Source organism: Balaenoptera acutorostrata, chromosome 3 (assembly GCF_949987535.1).
Source record: "Balaenoptera acutorostrata chromosome 3, mBalAcu1.1, whole genome shotgun sequence".
Lineage (NCBI taxonomy): Eukaryota > Metazoa > Chordata > Mammalia > Artiodactyla > Balaenopteridae > Balaenoptera > Balaenoptera acutorostrata.
Window position 1 is genome coordinate 153,607,560 of NC_080066.1, and position 25,138 is coordinate 153,632,697.

Consider the following 25,138-nt stretch of genomic DNA (forward strand, 5'->3'; position numbering starts at 1 on the left):
TTTCATTTCCTCTTCCTGCCCAGACCAAGAGAGAAAGTTCATGCTCTAACTTGCTTAGAAGATGATGCTTAATTCAGGGAAAATACTCTGATTTACTTACCCTTGCTCTCAAAACACACTTCAAACATGTCATAATCTTCAGTGGTAAAGGCAAATTTCCCCTTGGTTGCATCCTCCTTTGAGTACAGAATATGGCCAGCAGAATCTGTAATCTAAAAGTAAAAAGTAAGTAAGAACAGGCAGCAAATAATACTCGGGAAGAGAACTTATAGAAACTGGAGAAATGGAAAGTAACACTGTCTATCAAAGACAGTCTAGGGCTTCCCTGGTGGCGCAGTGGTTAAGAATCCGCCTGCCAATGCAGGGGACACGGGTTCGAGCCCTGGTCCGGGAAGCTCCCACATGCCGCGGAGCAACTAAGCCCGTGCGCCACAACTACTGAGCCTGTGCTCTAGAGCCTGCGAGCCACAACTACTGAAGCCCGCGTGCCACAACTACTGAAGCCCGCGCACCTAGAGCTCGTGCTCTCCAACAAGAGAAACCACGACAATGAGAAGCCCACGCACCACGAAGAAGAGTAGCCCCCGTTCACCGCAACTAGAGAAAGCCCGCATGCAGCAACAAAGACCCAACGCAGCCAAAAATAAATAAATAAAATAAATAAATGTATCAAAAAAAAAAAAAAAGACAGTCTGTTATGATCACTATGGTCCAACCATTCCCAAAGACAGGAATTGGATTAGAAGGTGAAACCCTAATACAGCAAATTTCACACAGTCGATATAGTTGATATAAAGTGGGTTTATTAGCAGAAGTTCACTTTATAGAACGTAGACCAGTATCATTTCCTAGAAAGGGAAAATGGAAGTGGACAATTACCGAAAGAATATACTACAAAAAGAAGAAAGATATATAAGAACACATTTCCTGTATAAAACAAATCTTGACACGCGGGGCGGGGCGGGGCGGGGCGGGGGGGGGGGGGGTGGTGGTGGGTGGAGACTGGAAATGGAGCACCTGACACAAGGAGCGAAGGAAAAGAAGGCATGCCTGGAGGAAAAATCTGGGAGAGCTATTCCTGCAGATTTTATGTGGATTATGTCAATGGCTACAAGGGGTGGGGGAAGGCAGGGGGATAAACAAGAAGTTACTCCTAAAAAAGACATCTTTGGCTTCTACAAATGATAATTCCTGTCTTCCAGGTTGTTGGCTCTAGTTTTCCAAACTTAAACCGCTCCATTCCTACAGAATGGCCTGTAAGCACAGACGAAGCGGCATATATTGGTAAGTGAACGGTCGCATATAAAGCAAGGCCTTGACACAGTAATATGACAGACTGGGTCTCAGGCTTCTTTTCTAGAGCACATGGTTGTCTTGGCAGAAGGCACATTTCATGACCTACGACAGGAAGCTACTCGAAATGCAGAACACAAAAATAGTGGATTCATTATATTAAACTTGACGTTCTAATGCTGTTTGTAAAACAGGATTCAATTATAGATGAGATTTTAAATACAAAAATTGAGTAGTATACATATAAACCTATATATTTAAAGCACTTTAATAACACTAGTTATTTCTGAGTAGTGAGATTTCTTTATAATTTTTTTTCTACAAAGGTATGTATCATTTATGGTCAGAAATAAAGTTATTTCAGTTTTGGGAAGAAAAACATAATGAAAGAATAGTCATCACTGCTACACAAATTTGAACTGACGGGTTACTAAAAAAGGTTTTACGGCACATCTAAATTCCCTAAGAGTAACCGCAGTAATATTAACCAAGCATCTTCTGCCATGAATGATGCTGATCATTCATTAATTTGTCAAACATTTAAGATGCCTGGATCTGCACTGGTCACTGGAGAAATAGGATGTGGAAGATGGTTCCCATCTTCGAAGGGCTTCACAGTATAAATAGGAGAAGAATAAGAAATGAGACAACTTCACTGCAGTGTGGAGAGCGCGTCTGTGCCATGGGATTATGGAGGGTCACAGAGTGTATCGTGGAGGAGGTGACACAGGAGCTGAGTCATGAAGGATGAGTTGCAATCAAGGGAAGAATAGGAGTAAAGACATTCAGGGTAGAAGAGACAGCAAGTATGAAGGCTTAGGTCCAGAAAAACAAAACAGAACAAAAACATGGTATCATCATAACACTAATAGCTAATATTTATTAAGCACTTACTAAAGGCTGAGTACTGTGCCAAGGGCTTTATATGCATTTTTAACTTGATCTTCACTATAACCCTACAGGTAAGAAGTATTTTTTCTCCCATGTTCCACAGGAGGAAACTGAGGCACAGAGAGGTTAAGTGGCTGGAGAGATACTAGCCAGATCATGTAGAACTACAACATCATGCTAAGGCATTTATTGCGCACAAAGTGGAAAGGCGATGAAGAATTTGAAACCAGAGTGATGTGATTCAACTTGCAGTTTATAAAGATAAATCTGATAACACTGTGAAGACAGACTCAAGAGGGACAATACTAGAGATAAGAAGATGTGTTAGGACACTAACCCAGTACTCCAGGTTAGAGATGATGAAGACTTTGTGTATGGAGAGAAGGGGCCACATTTGAGGAATTTTAAAAATGGAGAAAAAATAAATAAATAAAAATAAATAAATAAATAAAATAAAAACGGAGAGCCCGGGGACTTCCTTGGTGATTCAGTGGGTAAGACTCTGTGCCCCTAATGCAGGGGCCCGGGTTTGATCCCTGGTCGGGGAATTAGATCCCGCAAGCATGCCGCAACAAAGATCCCGCAAGCCTCAACTAAGACCCGGTGCAAGCTAAATAAATAAATAAATATTTAAAAACAAACAAACAAAAAAACCAGAGAGCCCACAGGACAAGACCAAAAAGTGAATGCCCACAAAGACCAAGCAAGCAGCATAAACTGAGTCTAATGGGCCAGCACAAGTCCACGGGGTGTGGTGAACAATGTGGCAAACAGGAGACAGGCCTGTCTCAAGGGAGAAACCAATTACTACCATGGCACGCCAGCTTTTCAGACAATCTAATTCTCCAAACGAACCTAAACATTTTAACTGCTATTTGAAATCTCCTAGTTTTTAAATCCTCACAACCAATCCCAACATTTGAAAAACTATCTCAAGGCCAAACAAAAAATGTCTATAGAACCAACTTCTGGGCCACCAATATCTGACCTCTGCATAGGACAGGAAGAAAGCTGGCTAAAATCACACGAAAGAACTGTTGGGCAGCACTGAGGTGAGAGCTGAGATCAGGGACCATGGATTTCTAGTGGCCGCACCTAGCAGCCAGGATGCAGAAGCAAAGAAAAGTATTATATGATTTAGGTCTGGGGTCTACAATTGAGTGGTTTGGAAGGATGAGGGGATAAAGGAATTATGTTATAGGAATTATGTTATAAACTTTACCTACATAGTCTTTAATCCTCACAACAATCCCAGAGAGGCCAGTCTTATTATCCCTATTTTACTGAGGCAGAAACTTAGTAACTTGTTCATTATCACAGAGCTAATAAATTGTGTATGTAGATTTGAAGACAGGGTCTAAAACCTATGCTCTTTCCAAATTCCATGTTGCAGCCCCACAGCAGGAATGGCTGAAAGAAGTGGAATGCACAGAAGCCAAGAAAGACTAACAGAATCTGATGGATTCTTTGGGTTGGTGCAAGTCAGAGAGTCTGAGAGTCCTCTTGAGTGGGACATGGCACTGTTCAGTCTGCATTCTCCACCTTAGAGGGATTAGCAGGCGGCCACAAGGTAGAGGCCTTGAAGTCAGCAATAAATAAACAATCTGCATGGGAATATTTGGCCCTGAAAATTCCTAAAGGCCTCTTGTTCATGTGATACTTTTCCTGAATTATCAACTAAAAGAAAAAGCCAAACAAAGGGCAATTCAACTTAATCAGACTTACAAGACTTGGCATAAATTTGCCCAACCAGGTTATTTCCTAGAAGAACAGCTTATGATCTCTTTGCATTCTCCTAAGATTTTAAAAGGGTTCTTCAAAAAAGATTATTTAGGCTTCCCTGGTGGCGCAGTGGTTAAGAATCTGCCTGCCAATGCAGGGGACAGGGGTTCGTGCCCTGGTCTGGGAAGATCCCACATGCCGCGGAGCAACTAAGCCCGTGAGCCACAACTACTGAGCCTGCACATCTGAAGCCTGTGCTCCGCAATGGGAGAGGCCGCGACAGTGAGAGGCCCGCGCACCGCGATGAAGAGTGGCCCCCGCTCGCCGCAACTGGAGAAAGCCCTCGCACAGAAACGAAGACCCAACACAGTCAAAAAAATAAATAAATAAAAAATAATTTAAAAAGAAAAAAAGATTATTTAAGGACAGGAGCCTCTTTAGATGACAAAAGATCCTAGGTACAGGTCAGAAAACTCTTATTAAGCAGTGGCAAAAATCCTTCATTGAGTACTTTGCAAAATGAATTAAGAAGTCTGCCATGTTCTTCTGAAAGACTCGAATACAATCCACACTTCCAACTGGTTCTCGGAAGGAGTAAAAATTGTTTAAATTGTCTTCTTCTACACTGTACTGAGGAACTACAATCATGGTAGAACCACTTGCATTGTTGGTTCTTTCTATGACATCTGAAAATATACTAAAGACGCAAATATTTTACAAGAGGCTGAAGGCAAAGCACCCATCATTGCTTATACCATTTATCAGCATGAAATTTACCTCCTGGAAAGAGTGTGTGATAATGATCACATTTCCATCAGTGTCTCTACATTTCTATACTCCCTATGACCTTCAGTTGACACAACTATATAAAGGTATCTATCCAGATATTTGGAAATCCAGACAGGCAACTTGATAATTTAACCTTCAAGTTAGGCTCTTATAGACTGTTGGGGATTCTAACAGATCGCAGAATTTTTCTGAAAATCAGGTTTCCCACGTAGTTCATAACTTTGCAGCTATTAAGGGGCCAAGCCACTGACCTTAAGAAAGAAAGAAAAAAATCACATGCCCTAACCCCAGCATAATTACATAAATCAGCAGGTAGCTAAAATCAGGGAATAGAAAACTGGGCAAATCTCAGTGACTAGCCAGAGCCGGCAAAGTCTAATAGGCCGAAATGATGGTTTTAAATTTCTTTAATTAAAATGCTCTGATTACAGATCACTTTAAAAGATCATCTGGTTTCTCAAAAATTGAGAGATTTTATTTTTTCTTCTTAAATTCTACTACAGAACCACCTTGGGAATATGATAACTGCCACTTTCACCTACTATAACAGCAAACCCTTAAAGGATTCCCCCTTAACAATAAAAAACACATAAAATTTACTGTAAAGTTCTTAAACAAAGGTAATATCAAGGCATAAAATTTGTCCATATGACATCAAGGAATGGGAAGTAATAAAGATTTGTTTCTAGATAACACCTTCTGAAGAAAAGCAAACCAAAGTTCACAACTTATAAAGTAGGGAAGAAAGTGTTAACTGTATATGCACAGTAGCTGATGTCAAGAATATGTGAATACTCACACCAAAACCATCAAATATGTGAGAATACAGGTCCACTGGGAAAACAGACTCATTTAGAATTGGATTTTCTTGGACGATTCTAGGCAGTGGCCAGAGAAAACAGGTTCTTGAGCAGTTCTTCTGCTCCTGAAGCCTGCCCCGCTTCCTTGACCACACATTCAAGATAATACCCTGCCTACTTCAAAAGGATCTTTAAGTAGCTTAGGCCCAAACACTAGGCAAATAAAGCAATTAGGAATTAAGGAATAGAGTTCACCTGGAGGAAGAAACTAACAGGCGCTATCAAGAACCTGAACTAAGCAAATGGTATCTGCATAATAAATTTGGCTCTCAGTTTTCTGGAAGCCAAGATTAAGAGAGAAACAAGTTGGGTTACACATCATTTGTTTTCTGATGAAAGCTCACAAATTTATCTTCAGAGATAATTTTCCTGGAACTAAACAAGAACAATTTATCAGGAAGGTTCTTGTGAAAGGACTGTGACCAATATTAGACTCTCCACTTTCAATCACGGCCTTGCTAAAGACAGAAATACAATTCAGATGGATGCCTTTAGTGACCCTCCATAACAATCTGCCTGACCTAATGCAGAGGTGGGACCTGAAGGAACTGGATGAATGCTCGCGAACCCCGGGCCTCTGCTCTTTAGCACCACCACCTCTCTCCCCATCCTAGCTCTTCTTGCCGCTCAGGGAATTCTCAGCCTTACTCTAAAGTTGCAAGAAGGCTGGGACTACTTTTGGCCACTTGCTGCTACCACAAGTGTGTTTGGAAAAAAAAAAAAAGTGTCAGGAAAAGATACCTTAAAAATACTACTACCCATCCAGATCTTGGTTTCTAATACCATTCTCCAATAAAAGGGAACCAGGGCTCCTTGGAGAAATGGCTGACCCCAGGACTGGGACAAGAAATACACAAGATGAGCCTGGAGCATCTTGTAGTGCCAGAAAGTAAAGAAGCGCTCGAAAACAAAACAAGACAAAGAACAACAGGGGTTTGTCAAAGGGACACAGGAGCCAAATGAAAGAGCTCCCAACAGCCAAAGCTGTAACGATTTGAGCAACAAAATAAAGCAGTATTGGATTGTAATCCAAAATATAAAAAACACCCAGGAATCCATAATGATATAAATGACTAAACAAGCAAACAAACAAGCAAGCTGGGGAGAAGAGAAAAATCTCCCATGCAGAACACTCTCAGATAATTTATGTAGAAACAGCACCCTCAAGGAGGTCAAGCATAACTCCCCACTCAAGTGTGGGCTGCACATAGTGACTTCCTTCCAAAGAGCACAGCACAGAAAGGGGGGGGGGGCGGGGGGAAGTAACTTTACAGCAGAGACACCTGACAAACACTACCTCTGCCAGATGATCAAGGTCAATATAACAGTGATAATTCATGTTGACAATATGCTCCCTTGATATGATATGATGAAAATGACCCTTTACCTTTGTGGTCTTCCTCCCCAAAACCCTTAATACCAGTTTCATCATGAGGAAAACATCAGATGAATCCCAATAGAGGGGTATCCTACAAAATACTTGACCAGTACTCCTCAAAACTCAAACGGCTGTCAAAAACAAGGAAAATCTGAGAAACTGTCATAATCTAGAGGAGCCCAAAGAAATACGATTAAATGTAATATATCCAGGATGGGATCCTGGGACAGGAAAAAAGGACATTAGGTAAAAACTAAGGAAATCTGAATAAAGTATAGAATTTAGTTAATAATAATGTATAAATACTTGTTCATTGTGACAGACAAAATGTATCATACTAACATAAGATATTAACAAGAGGGGAAACTGGGTGTGGGGTATATGGGAACTGTATTATCTTCACTGTTCTTCTGTAAATCTAAAACTGTTCTAAGATAAAAAGCTTATGTAAAAAAATTACTATTCAGAAAGATGAAGTCAAACACATACATACACATACACACACACACACACACACACACACACACACATATACACATACACCTCCAGATTCTCAAGAAATTTATAATCAAAGCCAAGCAAGTAAACAAACATTTTCATATACTTTTTATGTTGTAAATACAAATAGTTAATTTGGACAAGTCTATACCTACCCTTGTAAAATGACATATGATGTATGGGGGAGGTGGCAAGTCTGTGTCTTTCTAATGGCACAGGTCACACATTGCTTTCATTTGCTGTATCAGCTCCATACCCCACCAGTCCAAGAATATGTTAAAAACCAAAAGCCAAATCCACGTCTTTCCAGGCGTGCTACCATAGCAGCAGAGGTCAATCAGCTTGCAGCTTTAGTGTAGTTGGTGAAACTCTGAAGATATAATTTCCTTCACATAGGCTCCTACCTGCACTCTGTCTTCCTCAGGTTTATGACCAGTCTGGGGTATAATACTGAGTATACAATGTGTACATATTATTTTAAGGCTAACCATCAACCTTGTAGCTCCTGAATGACTAACTCAGGAATTCAGAAACAGCCAAGTCCCTTGGAGAAGCTCTATACATTGAACAAAAATGAGCCAAAACAGAAACACCTACCCTTTTCTCCTTTTGACAGACAGTACAGCATAGTAGTTAGACTGAAGGTTCTAGAGTCAGGCCTCAGGTTGGTGTTCAAATCACAGTTGTGCCACTTACTAGCTGTAAGGCCTTGGATATGTTCCTTAACCTCTCTGTGCCTCATATGTAAAATAAGAACAAGAGTATGTACTTTACGAGGTTACTGTGAAAATTAAATTTAATATAGGTAAAGTGCCTAGAACAGTGTTTGGCAGTTGGCAAGCACTCAGTAAGTGTTATTACTATCATTGTCGTTGTTACTGTTAGCATTTTTGCTATTATGGTAACTGCTTGTTAGTGATAACTCAGAACTCCACAAACAATTAGGTCACTAACCATACTTTCAATCTAAAAGTGCTAATGGATGGCAAACTAGATAAAGTAGTTTGCATCGACTAAACCCAGGGATGACTAGGGCCTAAATGGTTGTTGCATGGAGATAGGAAAAGACAGATAGGTAAACCTCAAGGAAGCAGCAGTAAGATTTAGACACTGAAGAGATACAAAATGCCTAACAAAGCAGGTATTCAACGAATCATTTTAGCTGCTAACAGGAGATAGAAAGAAATACCAGATGACTTCAGCAATTCCTGCAAGTGTTTTACCCAATAAATAATAAACTACATGAAGGACCCAATAACATTAAGTGCGGGGAGAGGAGAAGAGAGGACTGTGGGTGCATATATAATGATTAGGGCTTGTGGGTCTATACGCTTCATTTGCTAAGAGTTCACGATGACTCTTAAACTGTGGGGTCTATTACTCCAATCAGAAAGAACACCAAATCACTGAAGATGCTGCAGTTTTACACTAGAAAAATAGTATCAGAAATACTTTCAAGAGACTACCACAAGTACTACACACTAAGAACATGGACGACTCTGTCAGCCCAGAAGCTATATTTAATGGGCAGAAAACAAATTTACTCTGATCTTTCAAACAAGAGCAAGTACCAAGTCTACCAACAGCATCCCTGAAATCAAAGGATCACATCTAGATTTTACCCAGAACAAAGTCAAACTTAGAAAGGCCATAAGCAGCATTTAGCAACACTAAATTCTTTCAAATTTCCAACACGATTCAGCAATGGCAGAGCACAGCACAGAAGTAGTTTAAGAAGGCTTATAGAAGTACTGAAAACTAGACGTGGAAAATTTCCAGGCACTGGTATGATAATGGATAGATGCTCTCCTGCTTCTATCAGCATTTACGACATTAACTCAACATAGGCAATACGTCATACTTGACTAGGGGGGTGGGAATTGGGGGGTTGCGGGGGTGGGCGGGGGGAGAAAGCTGGAGAAAGAGAGGGAGGAAGGGAGGGGAATGAGAAGGAAAGACCAGTTGCTGCCCTAACAATACTGCTGCGGGGGTGAAGCCAGATCAAATGTTTTTTTTCATACTGTTCCAAAGTTATTTACGGTAAAAACCTCCAGCGTGACCCTTTCAGGCACAAACAAAGCCTTGTTCTTTCTTAACAACTAGTCCCTTGATTTCCCACACGTTGTGTTGAACAATGAGGTTGGGGGCACAGGATAAAGCAGATGACATCAATCTCCCTCAAGTCGGAGGCTTGTTTCGGAGCCCAAATTCTGGTCTGTGGCCAGCTGGCTGATTTCACAGAGGGCTCTACTGTCCAGGATGCCAGGCTGCATATGCATTTGGGGGCCATGGCTCAGGATCAACCACCAGTTAGCAATTCACACAAGAAACAACACAGAAGTCACTGCACCTCACTAGATTACCTTTATAAATCTGTTCCCTTTTCCTAGAAACTAGGCTCAGTCTTCAGAAGTCATCATAAAGATATGGTATAGCAATTTCAAATTCTAAGCAGCCCCCTTCTCTAGACCAGTTGAAAAGAGAGAAGGCTAGGGACAACTGTTGAACAAGAGAAACTTAAATGAAGTAACAGAGGCAGGTTCAGTCGTTTGCCAGTGGCCAGGGGGGTTGGCTGTGCCATGGGCTCCAGTTCCCTCCCCCTTTCCCTCTAAGGATCCATAAGGAGCCTGTCTATGCATGGCCCTACCGCCAGCAGATGGCTCAGTCTGGCCTCAACACCCTGCCCCAGAGAGTCCTCCGGAAGGAGCCTGTCACCCCATCTGCACTTGTCCTCATGAGCTGCTCCAATGCCCAGCCCACAGTGCCCCTGTCCAGAAGGTGGTGGAGAACAGCAGTGGGACCCCCAGCTTCTCAATCTGTTCCTTCCCAATTGACGACTTTGAGATTGGGCATCCTCTGGGCAAAGGCAAGTTTGGAAATGTGTACTGGGCTTGGGAGAAGAAAAGCCATTTCATCGTGGCGCTCCAAGTCCTCTTCAAGTCTCAGATAGAGAAGGAGGGTGTGGAGCACCAGCTGCGCAGGGAGACTGAAACCCAGGCCCATCTGCAGCATCCCAACATCTTGCATCTCTACAGCTACTTCTATGACCGGCAAAGGATCTACTTGATTCTGGAGTATGCCCTCCCAGTGGGAGCTCTATAAGAACCTGCAGAAAAGCCGCACTTTTGACGAGAAGCGAACAGCCACGATCATGGAGGAGCTGGCAGATGCTCTGATATACTGCCACGGGAAGAAGGTGATTCACAGAGATGTAAAGCCAGAGAATCTGCTCTTGGGGCTCCAGGGAGAGCCGAAGATTGCCGACTTCGGCTGGTCTGTGCACGCCCCCTCCCTGAGGAGGAAGACGATGTGTGGCACTCTGGACTACATGCCCCCAGAGATGATTGAGGGGCGCATGCACAACGAGAAGGTGGATCTGTGGTGCATCAGAGTGCTCTGCTACAAGCTGCTGGTGGGAAACGCCCCCCTTCAAGAGTGCTTCCCAAAACAAGACGCAACGGTGCATCGTCAAGGTGGACCTGAGGTTCCCCCCTTCCATGCCCGCAGGAGCCCAGGAGCTCATCTCCAAGCTGCTCAAGCATAACCTCTCAGAACGCCTACCACTGGCCCAGGTCTCAGCCCACCCTTGGGTTCGGGCCCACTCTCGGAGGGTGCTGTTTCCCTCTGCCCTTCAGTCTGTCCCCTGAATTGTCCCTGTCATTTTCTCAATTGTGTCTGTATGTCTGCATATGTGTAGTTAGGAGGAGGGGATCCTGGCCTGTTCCCACATCTATCTTCTACCTCCTCTTTATTTAATAAACACTGAAACTGAGAGAGGAACCAAGATGGCGGAATAGAAGGACGTGCTCTCACTCCCTCTTGCGAGAACACCAGAATCACAACTAGCTGCTGGACAATCATCGACAGGAAGACACTGGAACTCACCAAAAAAGATACCCCACATCCAAAGACAAAGAAGAAGCCACAATGAGACGGTAGGAGGAGCGCAATCAGAGTAAAATCAAATCCCATAACTGTAGGTGGGTGACTCACAAACTGGAGAACACTTACACCACAGAAGTCCACCCAGCGGAGTGAAGGTTGTGAGCCCCACATCAGGCTTCCCAACCTCGGGGTCCGGCAACGGGAGAAGGAATTCATAGAGAATCAGACTTTGAAGCCTAGTGCGAATTGATTGCAGGACTTCGACAGGACTGGGGGAAACAGAGACCCCACTCTTGGAGGGCGCACACAAAATAGTGTGTGCATCGGGACCCAGGGGAAGGAGCAGTGACCCTGGGGGAGACTGAACCAGACCTACCTGCTAGTGTTGGAAGGTCTCCTGCAGAGGCAGGGGGTGGCTCTGTTTCACCGTGGAGACAAGGACACTGGCAGCAGAAGTTCTGGGAAGTACTCCTTGGCGTGAGCCCCCACCACCACCCCCCCCCCAGTCTGTCATTAGCCCCACCAAAGAGCCCAGGTAGGCTCCAGTGTTGGGTTGCCTCAGGCAAAACAACCAACAGGGAGGGAACCCAGCCCCTCCCATCAACAGTCAAGTGGATTAAAGTTTTACTGAGCTCTGACTGCCACAGCAACAGTCAGCTCTACCCACCATCAGAGCCTCCCATCAAGCCTCTTAGATAGCCTCAACCACCAGAGGGCAGACAGGAGAAGCAAGAAAAACTACAATCCTGCAGCCTGTGGAACAAAAACCACATTCACAGAAAGATAGACAAGATGAAAAGGCAGAGGGCTATATAACAGATGAAGGAACAAGATAAAACCCCAGAAAAACAACTACATGAAGTGGAGATAGGCAACCTTCCAGAAAAAGAATTCAGAATAATGATAGTGAAGATGATCCAGGACCTCGGAATAAGAATGGAGGCAAAGATCGAGAAGATGCAAGAAATGTTTAACAAAGACTTAAAAGAATTAAAGAACAAACAAACAGAGATGAACAATACAATAACTGAAATGAAAACTACACTAGAAGGAATCAATAGCAGAATAACTGAGGCAGAAGAACGGATAAGTGACCTGGAAGACAGAATGGTGGAATTCACTGCTGCGGAACAGACTAAAGAAAAAAGAATGAAAAGAAATGAAGACAGCCTAGGAGACCTCTGGGACAACATTAAACGCAACAATATTCGCATTATAGGGGTCCCAGAAGGAGAAGAGAGAGAGAAAGGACCAGAGAAAATATTTGAAGAGATTATAGTCGGAAACTTCCCTAACATGGGAAAGGAAATAGCCACCCAAGTCCAGGAAGCACAGAGAGTGCCATACAGGATAAACCCAAGGAGAAACATGCTGAGACACATAGTAATCAAATTGGCAAAAATTAAAGACAAAGAAAAATTATTGAAAGCAGCAAGAGAAAAACGACAAATAACATACAAGGGAACTCCCATAAGGTTAACAGCTGATTTCTCAGCAAACTCTACAAGCCAGAAGGGAGTGGCATGATATACTTAAAATGATGAAAGGGAAGAACCTACAACCAAGATTACTCTACCCCCCAAGGATCTCATTTAGATTTGATGGAGAAATCAAAAGCTTTACAGACAAGCAAAAGCTAAGAGAATTCAGCACCACCAAACCAGCTCTACAACAAATGCTAAAGGAACTTCTCTAAGTGGGAAACACAAGAGAAGAAAAGGACCTACATAAACAAACCCAAAACAATTAAGAAAATGGTCATAGGAACATACATATCAATAATTACCTTAAACGTGAATGGATTAAATGCTCCAACCAAAAGACACAGGCTTGCTGAATGGATACAAAAACAAGACCCATATATATGCTGTCTACAAGAGACCCACTTCAGACCTAGGGACACATACAGACTGAAAGTGAGGGGATGCAAATGGAAATCAAAAGAAAGCTGGAGTAGCTATACTCATATCAGATAAAATAGACTTTAAAATAAAGAATGCTACAAGAGACAAGGAACAACACTACATAATGATCAAGGGATCAATCCAAAAAGAAGATATAACAATTATAAATATACATGCACCCAACATAGGAGCACCTCAATACATAAGGCAACTGCTAACAGCTATAAAAGAGGAAATTGACAGTAACACAGTCATAGTGGGGGACTTTAACAGCTCACTTACACCAATGGACAGATCATCCAAAATGAAAATAAACAAGGAAACAGAAGCTTTAAATGACACAATAGACTAGATAGATTTAATTAATATTTATAGGACATTCCATCCAAAAACAGCAGATTACACTTTCTTCTCAAGTGCGCATGGAACATTCTCCAGGATAGATCACATCTTGGGTCACAAATCAAGCCTCAGTAAATTTAAGAGAATTGAAATCATATCAAGCATCTAGTCTGACCACAACGCTATGAGATTAGAAATGAATTACAGGGAAAAAAAAGTAAAAAACACAAACACATGGAGGCTAAACAATACGTTACTAAATAACCAACAGATCACTGAAGAAATCAAAGAGGAAATCAAAAAATACCTAGAGACAAATGACAATGAAAACACGACGATCCAAAACCTATGGGATGCAGCAAAAGCAGTCCTAAGAGGGAAGTTTATAGCTATACAAGCCTATCTAAAATAACAAGAAAAATCTCAAGTAAACAATCTAACCTTATACCTAAAGGATCTAGAGAAAGAAGAACAAACAAAACCCAAAGTTAGCAGAAGGAAAGAAATCATAAAGATCAGAGCGGAAATAAATGAAATAGAAACAAAGAAAACAATAGCAAAGCCCAATAAAACTAAAAGCTGGTCCTTTGAGAAGATAAACAAAATTGATAAGCCATTAGCCAGACTCATCAAGAAAAAGAGGGAGAGGACTCAAATCAATAAAATTAGAAATGAAAAAGGAGAAGTTACAACAGACACTGCAAAAATACAAAGCATCCTAAGAGACTACTACAAGCAACTCTATGCCAATAAAATGGACAACCTGGAAGAAATGGACAAATTCTTAGAAAGGTATAACCTTCCAAGACTGAACCAGGAAGAAACAGAAAATATGAACAGACCAATCACAAGTAATGAAATTGAAACTGTGATTAAAAATCTTCCAACAAACAAAAGTCCAGGGCCAGATGGCTTCACAGGTGAATTCTATCAAACATTTAGAGAAGAGCTAACACCCATCCTTCTCAAACTCTTCCAAAAAATTGCAGAGGAAGGAACACTCCCAAACTCATTCTACGAGGCCACCATCACCCTGATACCAAAACCAGACAAACATACTACAAAAAAAGAAAATTACAGACCAATACCACTGATGAATATAGATGCAAAAATCCTCAACAAAATACTAGCAAACAGAATCCAACAACACATTAAAAGGATCATACACCATGATCAAGTGGGATTTATCCCAGGGATGCAAGGATTCTTCAATATACGCAAATCAATGTGATACACCATACTAACAAATTGAAGAATAAAAACCATATGATCATCTCAATAGATGCAGAAAAAGCTTTTGACAAATTTCAACACCCATTTATGATACAAACTCTCCAGAAAGTGGGCATAAAGGGAACCTACCTCAACATAATAAAGGCCATATACGACAAACCCACAGCAAACATCATTCTCAACGGTGAAAAACTGAAAGCATTTCCTCTAAGATCAGGAACGAGACAAGGATGTCCACTCTCACCACTATTATTCAACATAGTTTTGGAAGTCCTAGCCACGGCAATCAGAGAAGAAAAAGAAATAAAAGGAATACAAATTGGAAAAGAAGAAGTAAAACTGTCACTGTTTGCAGATGACATGATACTATACATAGAGAATCCTAAAACTGCCACCAGAAAACTACTAGAGCTAATTAATGAATTTGGTAAAGTTGCAGGATACAAAATTAATGCACAGAAATCTCTTGCATTCCTATACACTAATGATGAAAAATCTGAAAGAGAAATTATGGAAACACTACCATTTACCATTGCAACAAAAAGAATAAAATACCTAGGAATAAACCTACCTAAGGAGACAAAAGACCTGTATGCAGAAAACTATAAGATACTGATGAAAGAAATTAAAGATGATACCAACAGATGGAGAGATATACCATGTTCTTGGATTGGAAGAATCAATATTGTGAAAATGACTATACTACCCAAAGCAATCTACAGATTCAATGCAATCCCTATCAAACTACCAATGGCATTTTTTACGGAGCTAGAACAAATCATCTTAAAATTTGTATGGAGACACAAAAGACCCCGAATAGCCAAAGCAGTCTTGAGGGAAAAAAACGGAGCTGGAGGAATCAGACTCCCTGACTTCAGACTATACTACAAAGCTACAGTAATCAAGACAATATGGTACTGGCACAAAAACAGAAACATAGATCAATGGAACAAGATAGAAAGCCCAGAGATAAACCCACGCACCTATGGTCAACTAATCTATGACAAAGGAGGCAAAGATACACAATGGAGAAAAGACAGTCTCTTCAATAAGTGGTGCTGGGAAAACTGGACAGCTACATGTAAAACAATGAAATTAGAATACTCCCTAACACCATACACAAAAATAAACTCAAAATGGATTCGAGACCTAAATGTAAGACCGGACACTATAAAACTCTTAGAGGAAAACATAGGAAGAACACTCTTTGACATAAATCACAGCAAGATCTTTTTTGATCCACCTCCTAGAGTAATGGAAATAAAAACAAAAATAAACAAATGGGACCTAATGAAACTTCAAAGCTTTTGCACAGCAAAGGAAACCATAAACAAGACGAAAGACAACCCTCAGAATGGGAGAAAATATTTGCAAACGAGTCAATGGACAAAGGATTAATCTCCAAAATATATAAACAGCTCATTCAGCTCAATATTAAAGAAACAAACAATCCAATCCAAAAATGGGCAGAAGACCTAAATAGACATTTCTCCAAAGAAGACATACAGATGGCCAAGAAGCACATGAAAAGATGCTCAACATCACTAATTATTAGAGAAATGCAAATCAAAACTACAATGAGGTATCACCTCACACCAGTTAGAATGGGCATCATCAGAAAATCTACAAACAAATGCTGGAGAGGGTGTGGAGAAAAGGGAACCCTCTTGCACTGTTGGTGGGAATGTAAATTGATACAGCCACTATGGAGAACAATATGGAGGTTCCTTAAAAAACTAAAAATAGAATTACCATATGACCCAGCAATCCCACTACTGGGCATATACCCAGAGAAAACTGTAATTCAAAAAGACACATGCACCCCAATGTTCATTGCAGCACTATTTACAATAGCCAGGTCATGGAAGCAACCTAAATGCCCATCGACAAACGAATGGATAAAGAAGTTGTGGTACATATATACAATGGAATATTACACAGCCATAAATAGGAATGAAATTGAGTCATTTGTTGAGACGTGGATGGATCTAGAGACTGTCATACAGAGTGAAGTAAGTCAGAAAGAGAAAAACAAATATCGTATATTAACGCATGTATGTGGAACCTAGAAAAATGGTACAGATGAACCAGTTTGCAGGGCAGAAGTTGAGACACAGATGTAGAGAACAAACGTATGGACACCAAGGGGGGAAAACCGTGGTGGGGTGGGGATGGTGGTGTGCTGAACTGGGCGATTGGGATTGACATGTATACACTGATGTGTATAAAACTGATGACTGATTTAAAAAAAAAAAAAAGCTGAAGCTTTTTGTACTAAATAAATAAATAAAGTAACACATTGTTTAACTTTTATGGAGAAGGAAACAGAGTCAGGTTTTAATTTAAAGCTAGAAAGCTGTATATAATACAAAAATAAACTAGATTTTAATATTATTAAATTTTAATGTACCAATTAGCCTTCTGTACTAAGCCATCTATTTATTGACCTGTTTCTAACCCACTGGACAACAGTCACATCAAATGTAAATTTGAAAAAGACATATTTTTCCCAACAGAAAAAGATCAGCCCTCAGTACAGGCAACAGTAATCATGAGCTGAAGTGTAACTGTTCCAAATAAAATCAATTAAAGCTAATAGGGACTTCCCTGGTGGCGCAGTGGTTAAGAATTCGCCTGCCAATGCAGGGGACACGGGTTCAATCCCTGGTCCGGGAAGATCCCACATGCCACAGAACAACTAAGCCCGTGTACCACAACTACTGAGCCTGCACTCTAGAGCCCGCGAGCCACAACTACTGAGCCCGCGTGCCACAACTACTGAAGCTCATGCGCCTAGAGGCCGTGCTCCACAACAAGAAAAGCTACCACAATGAGAAGCCCGCTCGCCGCAACTAAAGAAAGCCCGTGTGCCGCAACTAAAGAAAGCCCGCGTGCAGCAACAAAGACCCAATGCAGCCAAAAATAAGTAAATAAATAAATAAATTTATATTAAAAAAAAAGCTATATCATACACACACACACACACACACACACTCTTTTCATACAGCTTTTAGTGGGAAAAAATGTTATAAGCCAATGGTTTCCCAACTGCCAAGATGCTTCTTGGTAATTTTTATGCTTAAATTGTGATAAGCCTACGACTCAAGGCTGAACTCTCCAAATGATCTTGTTTGGCTTTCTCATCTGTAAGCTAGTTGGGAAACACTGGGACCATAACTGAGTGTAATATCCAAATAAAAGATAATCTCATTTAGCAAAATGAATTATTAATAGCAACAGCAGTCTTGAAGAATGACAATGAAAAAAAACCTTAGACCAATTAGATTATTTGGAAGAGGTTAAAAAAAGTATAAGTGATCTAATTTACCAGTAGGCTCTTCTTTCTTTCCAGTGATGATTATGACATCTCCTCACAATTGCTTTCTCTCTTTCTGTATTTCCAAAATATAAATCACCCTTAGGCAATAACTAACTCATCTCATCCCCTAAAATTAATTCATCCTCCAATTTTCACCATTAACAAGGATTCTAAATAATAAATGGTACTGGAACCTATTAAATTATTACGGTATCATCTAGTCTTTATGAAAATGTGGTTTTCAATTCACAGATTCTGAGTCCCTACAACGGGCTTTTATTATGGACCTGAAGTAATGAGGAAACTTCTATATTCACTATGAATGATGAGTTGGTACTTCCTGTTTCAATTCTGTGCAGCAGTCTTTAAATCTGAAACTATTTAGCCTGGTTTAGCCTCATTTTATGAAATAAGTAGGGAAGGGATAACCTCAATTGGAAATCTTAATACAAAACACATCCCAACATGGGCCTGAAGGAGAAATCTTTGCAAGAGAGTCCCACCCATCATTTCAATACACTTCTCTCTCTATTCAGAAAGGCCTTCGCTGGCCACTTAAATACTCTACCCCATTAATCACGCCTTACCACCTACTGCTTGATTTTTCATTATAGTACTTATCACTACCTGACATTGTATTTTTTTTAACTTGTATTTTGTCTTTGTTCTCCACTAGAGCTCAAGGACCTTGTCTGCAATTCATCCCTATAACCCCAGCTATGTCTGGAATATACTAAGTATTAAATAAATATTTATTGAATGAATGGGAGAAACACAAAAACTCAGAATTCCTCTCATTAAAATATTCTTTATCTGGTCACTGCAGTGACATAGGGCGGGGGAGTCAGATAAGCAATTCAATTTTCATTCACTAGACAGGAAAGAAGAGTACCAACATCTATGGCCCACCACAATGGGCCCTGAACAATTAAAGAAACCATCTCCATTAGCCCTTCTAACAATTCTATGAAGTCTATCATCCCCATCTTACATATAAGAGACCCAAAGAGAAAGGTTAAGTAATTCCCCTAAGACCATACACCCTTTAAATGGTGGAGCTGATGGGATCTGAACCCAAATCTGTCTGACTCCAGATCCAGGCTCAATAAGACTAAGATATTTAACTCAGTTGTACAACAATGCCTACATAGTATACTAAACCGAAGACACAAAGATGAATAAGACAACAAGGAGTTCACAAAGTAAGCCGTGTCAAACAGGATGTAATGGAAGCACACAAGAGGGGTATACAGGCAAAGACTGGTCCAGGTTAAGAGAACACTGTGTTCAAAGAACTGCAAGGTATTCAGAACAGCTAGAGTCAGGAGTAGGAGGAGAGAGGTGAAGAGGAAGGAAGAGGTAACGATCAGAGATGAGGCTAGGACAGTGCCAATTCATTTGTTCATTCATTCCTTAAGTTGAAGTCCTACTATGTACCAGGCACTGTATTAGACACAGGCATTTCAATGATGATTGAGACACAGCCTCTGCTCAAGGAGCTTAAAGTCTACCTGAGGAGATGGGTAAACACAAGACTACAACACAGAGCAATACATGATAACACTGATGTATTCATTGGACATTAAGGTGCTCCTTGACAGGAAGATGATGAACGAGACAGGTCTATCAAGACACTACATTCACAAAGATCCTTCTAAGAGAGACTGCCTCAATTAGAGCAATAACTAAATGCCAAGCCCAGTTGGCCAAGTTTTGCGCTTCAGAAAGCATCCAGTTCTCCAAACCTCAACCCAAACCACGGCTGCTTAAACCAGGGGTAGGATATATGACCAAAGAGAAGATAATCAACAGGCTGTTCAGAGACTTAGATATAAAAAAGGAGCTGAACCAATCAGATCCTTGCACTCTGGAGTCACACCTCAGAAGCTGAAATGATGCATAGAGAGAATCCTTGAGGCAGAGTCTGGGCCACGAGTGGTCAAAATTTAAGACAAAGCAGAACTAAGTGGGCAGAGGCTATGAAAAATGTCGCAAACTGTGCTAAGGAGTGGGATCAAATCACAGATAGGTTCTGTGGCCTGCACAATATATTAAATTGTTAAAAATGACACCCAACTTATGGTCTCTAAAATACCATTTCTCACAAAAAGGAACCACAACTTCTTGGAGGAATAGCTGCATCCAGGTCAGGGGTTTGACATACAAAAGATGAGCCTAGGGCACCTAGTTGTTCCACACAACAGGGCAGCTATCAAAGTCTAATAGGATTGTGTCAAAAGGATACAGGAGCCAAAAGAGACAAGTGAGCATAGAGAACGAATGCAACTGACTAAAACAATGACTCCAAAAATCGAAATAAACAACAATAAAAAATGATCTCAGTATAATACTTAAAACAACAACAACAACCTTCTTCAGACTACACTGGAAATGACAAGGGCAACTTCCTTACTCTGAAAACTGTCAATAAGAAGGAATAAACTCTGCACTTACCCTGACTTTCCTTCCTGAATTATAAATTTTAGGGTAACCAAATGGCCTCAAGTGATGAATTCTTTAATAATTCCAGCTAATAAATATGAAAGGAACAACAATTAGAAAATCATCATTTCACAACCTTAATGAAACAATTAATTTACATAAGTCATCAATGGCTTCCTAAGTGAAAGATTAATTGGAAGTTTTACATTGGAGGCTCCGGGCTGTTACCACCTTGGTAGGCAGGATAATGTCCCCACCCCCCAAGAGATGTCCATAGCCTAATTTCCAGAACCTGTGAATATGTTACCCTACGTGGCAAAAGGGGTTTTGCAGATGTGGATTAAATTAAGGGTCCTTATAAGGGAAAGAGGGAAGCAGTAGAGTCAGAGGAGATGAGATGATGGAAGCTGAGGAGGGAGACAGGTTTGGGTGGGAGAAAGGAAGAGAGAGAAAGTTTTGGAGATACTATGCTGCTGGCTTTCAAGACGGAAGAAGGGGTCACCAGCCAAAGAATGCAGGTGGTCTCTAGAAGTTGGAAAAGGCAAGTAAATGGATTCTCCCCTAGAATCTTCAGAAGGAACACAGTCTTGCGGACACCTTGATTTTAGGACTTTTGACCTCTAGAACTGTAAGACAAATGTGTGTTGTGAGCCACTAAGTTCATGGTAATTTGTTATAGCAGCAGTTGGACACTAATACACCCAACTGAACCCACTGATCTATCTTAGCAGCACTAAGGGGCACAAAAAGTACTGTGTGCTCTGCCACGATGCCACATGAGGTACACAAAACCACCCTTAAAGTAACCTCACCAAAAGATAAACCTGAATCTAGTTACATCTTTACAGCTGATTCCTTTTACAAGAAATATGGGGGAAAGAACTCGTTAAGTGACACCTCAAGGAAGCAGAGACAAATCCAAAATGTAGGACGTGATTTACGGATCTCTGACTCCAACAATACAATTTCAAGCATATAAAAAAGGCAGGGGCAGGGAGGGAGAGTGGACTGCTATAGATTAAAGAGACTTGAGTGATACAACAAATTAATTTTAAATAGATATTTTTGAGACAAGTGGAGAAATTTGAATATGAATTGGGTATTATTAGATAGCATTATGGAATTATTGTTAACTTTGCGAGATATGATTATAGCCGCATAACATTGTCATGAAGTTCATAATTTTTAAGAGATTCATCCTGAAGTATGAAGGACTGAAATACCATGATATCTAGGATTTACTTTAAAACAGTTCAGCATAAAATGAGAAGGGAGAAACAGTTAAGATGAAACAAGTGTGACAAGATCCTGGTAACTGTTGAATCTGGGTAATGTGTACATAGTGGACTGACTGTACTCTTCTCTATAAAACTGAAAATAAACAAATGCCAAAACTGATTTGAATTAGTTGGTGACATTTTAAAATCAGGAGCTTTCACATGAAAATCTGGATTTCTGACTTCATTTGAAAAATCAGATGTGGCAACAGGCCCACATCAAGAGATGAGTACTGGGTACTCCATACTGACAGTTTCCACTACTCCCAATTATCTCCCATTTAACATCACTGCTGTTTTTCTTACAGCTGGCCCAATTCATTCATTTACATTACCTACTTGGTGTTTAGGTTAAGGACCCCAGGAGCAGTCCGATTAAGCTGGCTAGTAGCAAGAGAACAGAGCAGACATGGGGAGAGCAACTGTGTGATGGTAAAATGCTAGTGTGTAGATGCACAGACTCCTGCTGTCGAGGTCCCTTCAGCAGCCTTGGATACATATGTAATTCCCATAAGACTATGCTACACTATATGCTTCCTGTATTCAGTGCTTACTAGAAGCAAGGCAGTATGCTTGACATTCTGGAAAATACAAACATGAAAATAATTCCTGCCCTCAGGATACTAACAGTCTAATGAGGAAGACAAGCTATAAATGTAAGTAGTTACAATATAAGATGAAAATAAGTGAGTTTAGGGTACTGTTCAGGGTGGTTCATATGTAAAATGCAAAGTGGGGAGTGACAAAGCATATAAAGCTTCAGGAACAGGTCATGAAGAATGCTACAGAGTATGCTGGGAAATTTACACTTTACCAGATGAAGAATAGTGAGCCACGGGAGGGTTTTAAAACCTAAGTACAGATCAGACGGGGCAACACTAAAGATGAGAGTAAACTCTCATTGCTCAAATTCTCTCACTCTATGCACTACACATCCTTTGAAGAGCCAGAAGCACGACCCCCAAAATGTTGTATCTAAGCATATAAAATTATGCCATCGTCTCTTTCTTGGCCAAAGGAGTTTGGTACCTGACGAGAATAACAAAAGGCTGGCTCATTGTGCAACAGCACTGAAAATAGTTTATATCTCTCAAATAAAGTGTATATAAACTGCATCTGTTACCACTACTGGGTTCCAATACCTTAAAAATAAATTATGGTCTTCCTATACCTGAAGCTCTATTAAAATGTAAAAATGTTTCTTCCCGTTTAGTTCAAGACCCATTCTGTTAAAAACAAAAACCACGTGCTTATAGTGAATGAATAAAATTACCTAAAATACAATCGAATCTTGACAGATATCAAATTATATTAACGTTTCAAAGATCAGGCCCGGTCATCCTAAATGTAATATGGGACCAAACGGCACTATAGTAGTAGTTGTCACCATCCAAGAGTATCACCGAAATTTACTGAAAACTTGGCTAAGTCCAGACTCTGGGGTACCAGAAAAGAAAGGACTAGAGACTGAAACCGTCTTGTGACCAATAATCGACTTTAATCAATCACAGGAATTACAAATAAAAAACAAGAAGAGAATAAGATTGCAGCACTTTTCTGTCACCTTACTTAACTCCCAAACTAAAAATCAGTTCCAGCTCTGACACCAGTATGTTCTACTACCTCTCTGAGGCTCAGTTTCCTCATGTGTATAATGAGGCTAACAGTACCTACTTCGTAGGGTAGTGTACGAACTAAATGGTAATACGTGTATAGTAGCACAGGACCTGACACACAGCTGATGCTCAAGAAATAACAGCTCTTTGTTATTCACAGTAAGCTTCAGTGCTTCCGTCGTTTTCCTGCAGGTATCGATGTGTCTTAAGATGCCGGTCCCTACACATAGTCAGCATCCAAAGACTTCTCCGGAGACCCTAGTTACAGTTCAAGGTACCTAAGACCAAAACAAGTACAGGACCGCGACAAGGACCCAAAGTCAAGGTCGTCGCCGCTCAGCTGTCACCACATCCGCCAAGGCCGGGAGGCCCTTCAATGGGTTCCCGGCTTTGGCGCCCAGCCCCGCCCCGCGACAGCCAACGAGCGGGGTGAGGGGGCGGTCTCGACGGCTCGCCCTTCGCGCTCCGGGAGGCCAGGCCGCCCTCCAGGCCTCCGCCCGCCGGACTCTCGGATCCTCAGCTACCTCGCCGACGCCTTCGGTCTTCTCTCCCCGCCCCACCCAGTACCTCACCTTAAGATGGGTGCGTAGGCCGCCGGCGCCCCCAGACTGGTCGGTGATCTCGTACGCGCCCGTCACCAGCAGGTCCTTGTGGATCTCCTCGCGGAGGCACTTGCGGGAGTTAACGGGCAGATGGAAGGAGATGGCGAGGACCGAGGTGGGGCCAAGCAGGAGTAAAAGCAGCAACGCTAACGGGCAAGGGCCACGCTGGGCCTGTGGGCCAGAGAAACCAGACATCGTGCCGGAGACTGTTCACCTCCCTGGGCCTCTATCGCGCCGGAACCGGGAGGGATCACGTAGCTCACCTCTGACCTTCCAATGCCGCCGGCGCCATTTTGGAGGCTGGCAAATAGATGAAAAATGTATAGTGAATTTTTTTAAAGGGAAGAAGGCATATGATACCACGTAATGCCTTCAAATTAAAGTGGCTAAATGAGGTTTTCTAGAAGCTTCCGGAAAAAGTTTCATTTTTGTTAAGCTCTGTGACCGCTCAGTCGACCATAGCAAGTACGGGCAGCCCAGGAAGCAATTCTCCTTGAACATCCGGAAGTAGCGCCCGCGAGTTTTAAGGTCGGTGATACCATAGCAACCAAGCCCCAATAGGAAACAGCCACAAAGCCCATCGCTGGGCCCGCCCATCAACCTCCCAGGCGCACCGGACGTGCGGCAGAGGCAGAGGGTGCGCTGTCCCAGCGCCTTGGTGACAGTTGGGACGTTGAGCACTTGAGAGGAAGACTTCGAGAGGCTGAGAAAAGATTCTTACTTGGCTATTAGGCGAGCGGGGGCCAGAACCTCAGAGAAGGGGTAGAGGTCACCTGGTGAATGTGAGCTGGAGGTGTCCAGTTCATGCTCCTGAGCCGGGTGTTTGGGCTGGAATAACTGATTTCTGAATGTGCATCTTAGTTAGCAAACATTGAGCACCTACTCTGCTAGGTACTATTCAAGCTAAATTTGGATTCTGTATTTAAATTGAATAAAACCTTGTTTTAGCCCACTGTGGGAGATGAACCTAATGCAGTTTACCAGATAAGCGTTATACAGGGGAAGCAAGTATTGGTGTGTTTTAAATGTTTAAATTACTTTAGGGATCAAATTGGCTAGTCTGTAGTAGGAAAATTTACATGGTAAT

The 25,138-nt window shown here is 41.5% G+C and overlaps 1 protein-coding gene and 1 pseudogene across 1 annotated transcript in view; one reads left to right on the forward strand and one right to left on the reverse strand.

The window, feature by feature from the left end:
- TMED10 (transmembrane p24 trafficking protein 10) overlaps window positions 1–24,514 on the reverse strand; it is a 49,193-nt gene extending 24,679 nt beyond the window's left edge. Inside the window, exons 1-2 of the mRNA XM_007184481.3 lie at window positions 24,022–24,514; window positions 101–212 (exon numbers count right to left, since the gene is read on the reverse strand). Coding sequence (XP_007184543.1) covers window positions 101–212; window positions 24,022–24,246 — 337 coding nt within the window. The 5' untranslated portion in view covers window positions 24,247–24,514. The remainder of the gene's footprint in view (window positions 1–100; window positions 213–24,021) is intronic.
- On the forward strand, window positions 8,921–11,078 carry LOC103020424 (aurora kinase B-like; annotated as a pseudogene).
- Window positions 24,515–25,138: the final 624 nt, after the last annotated feature.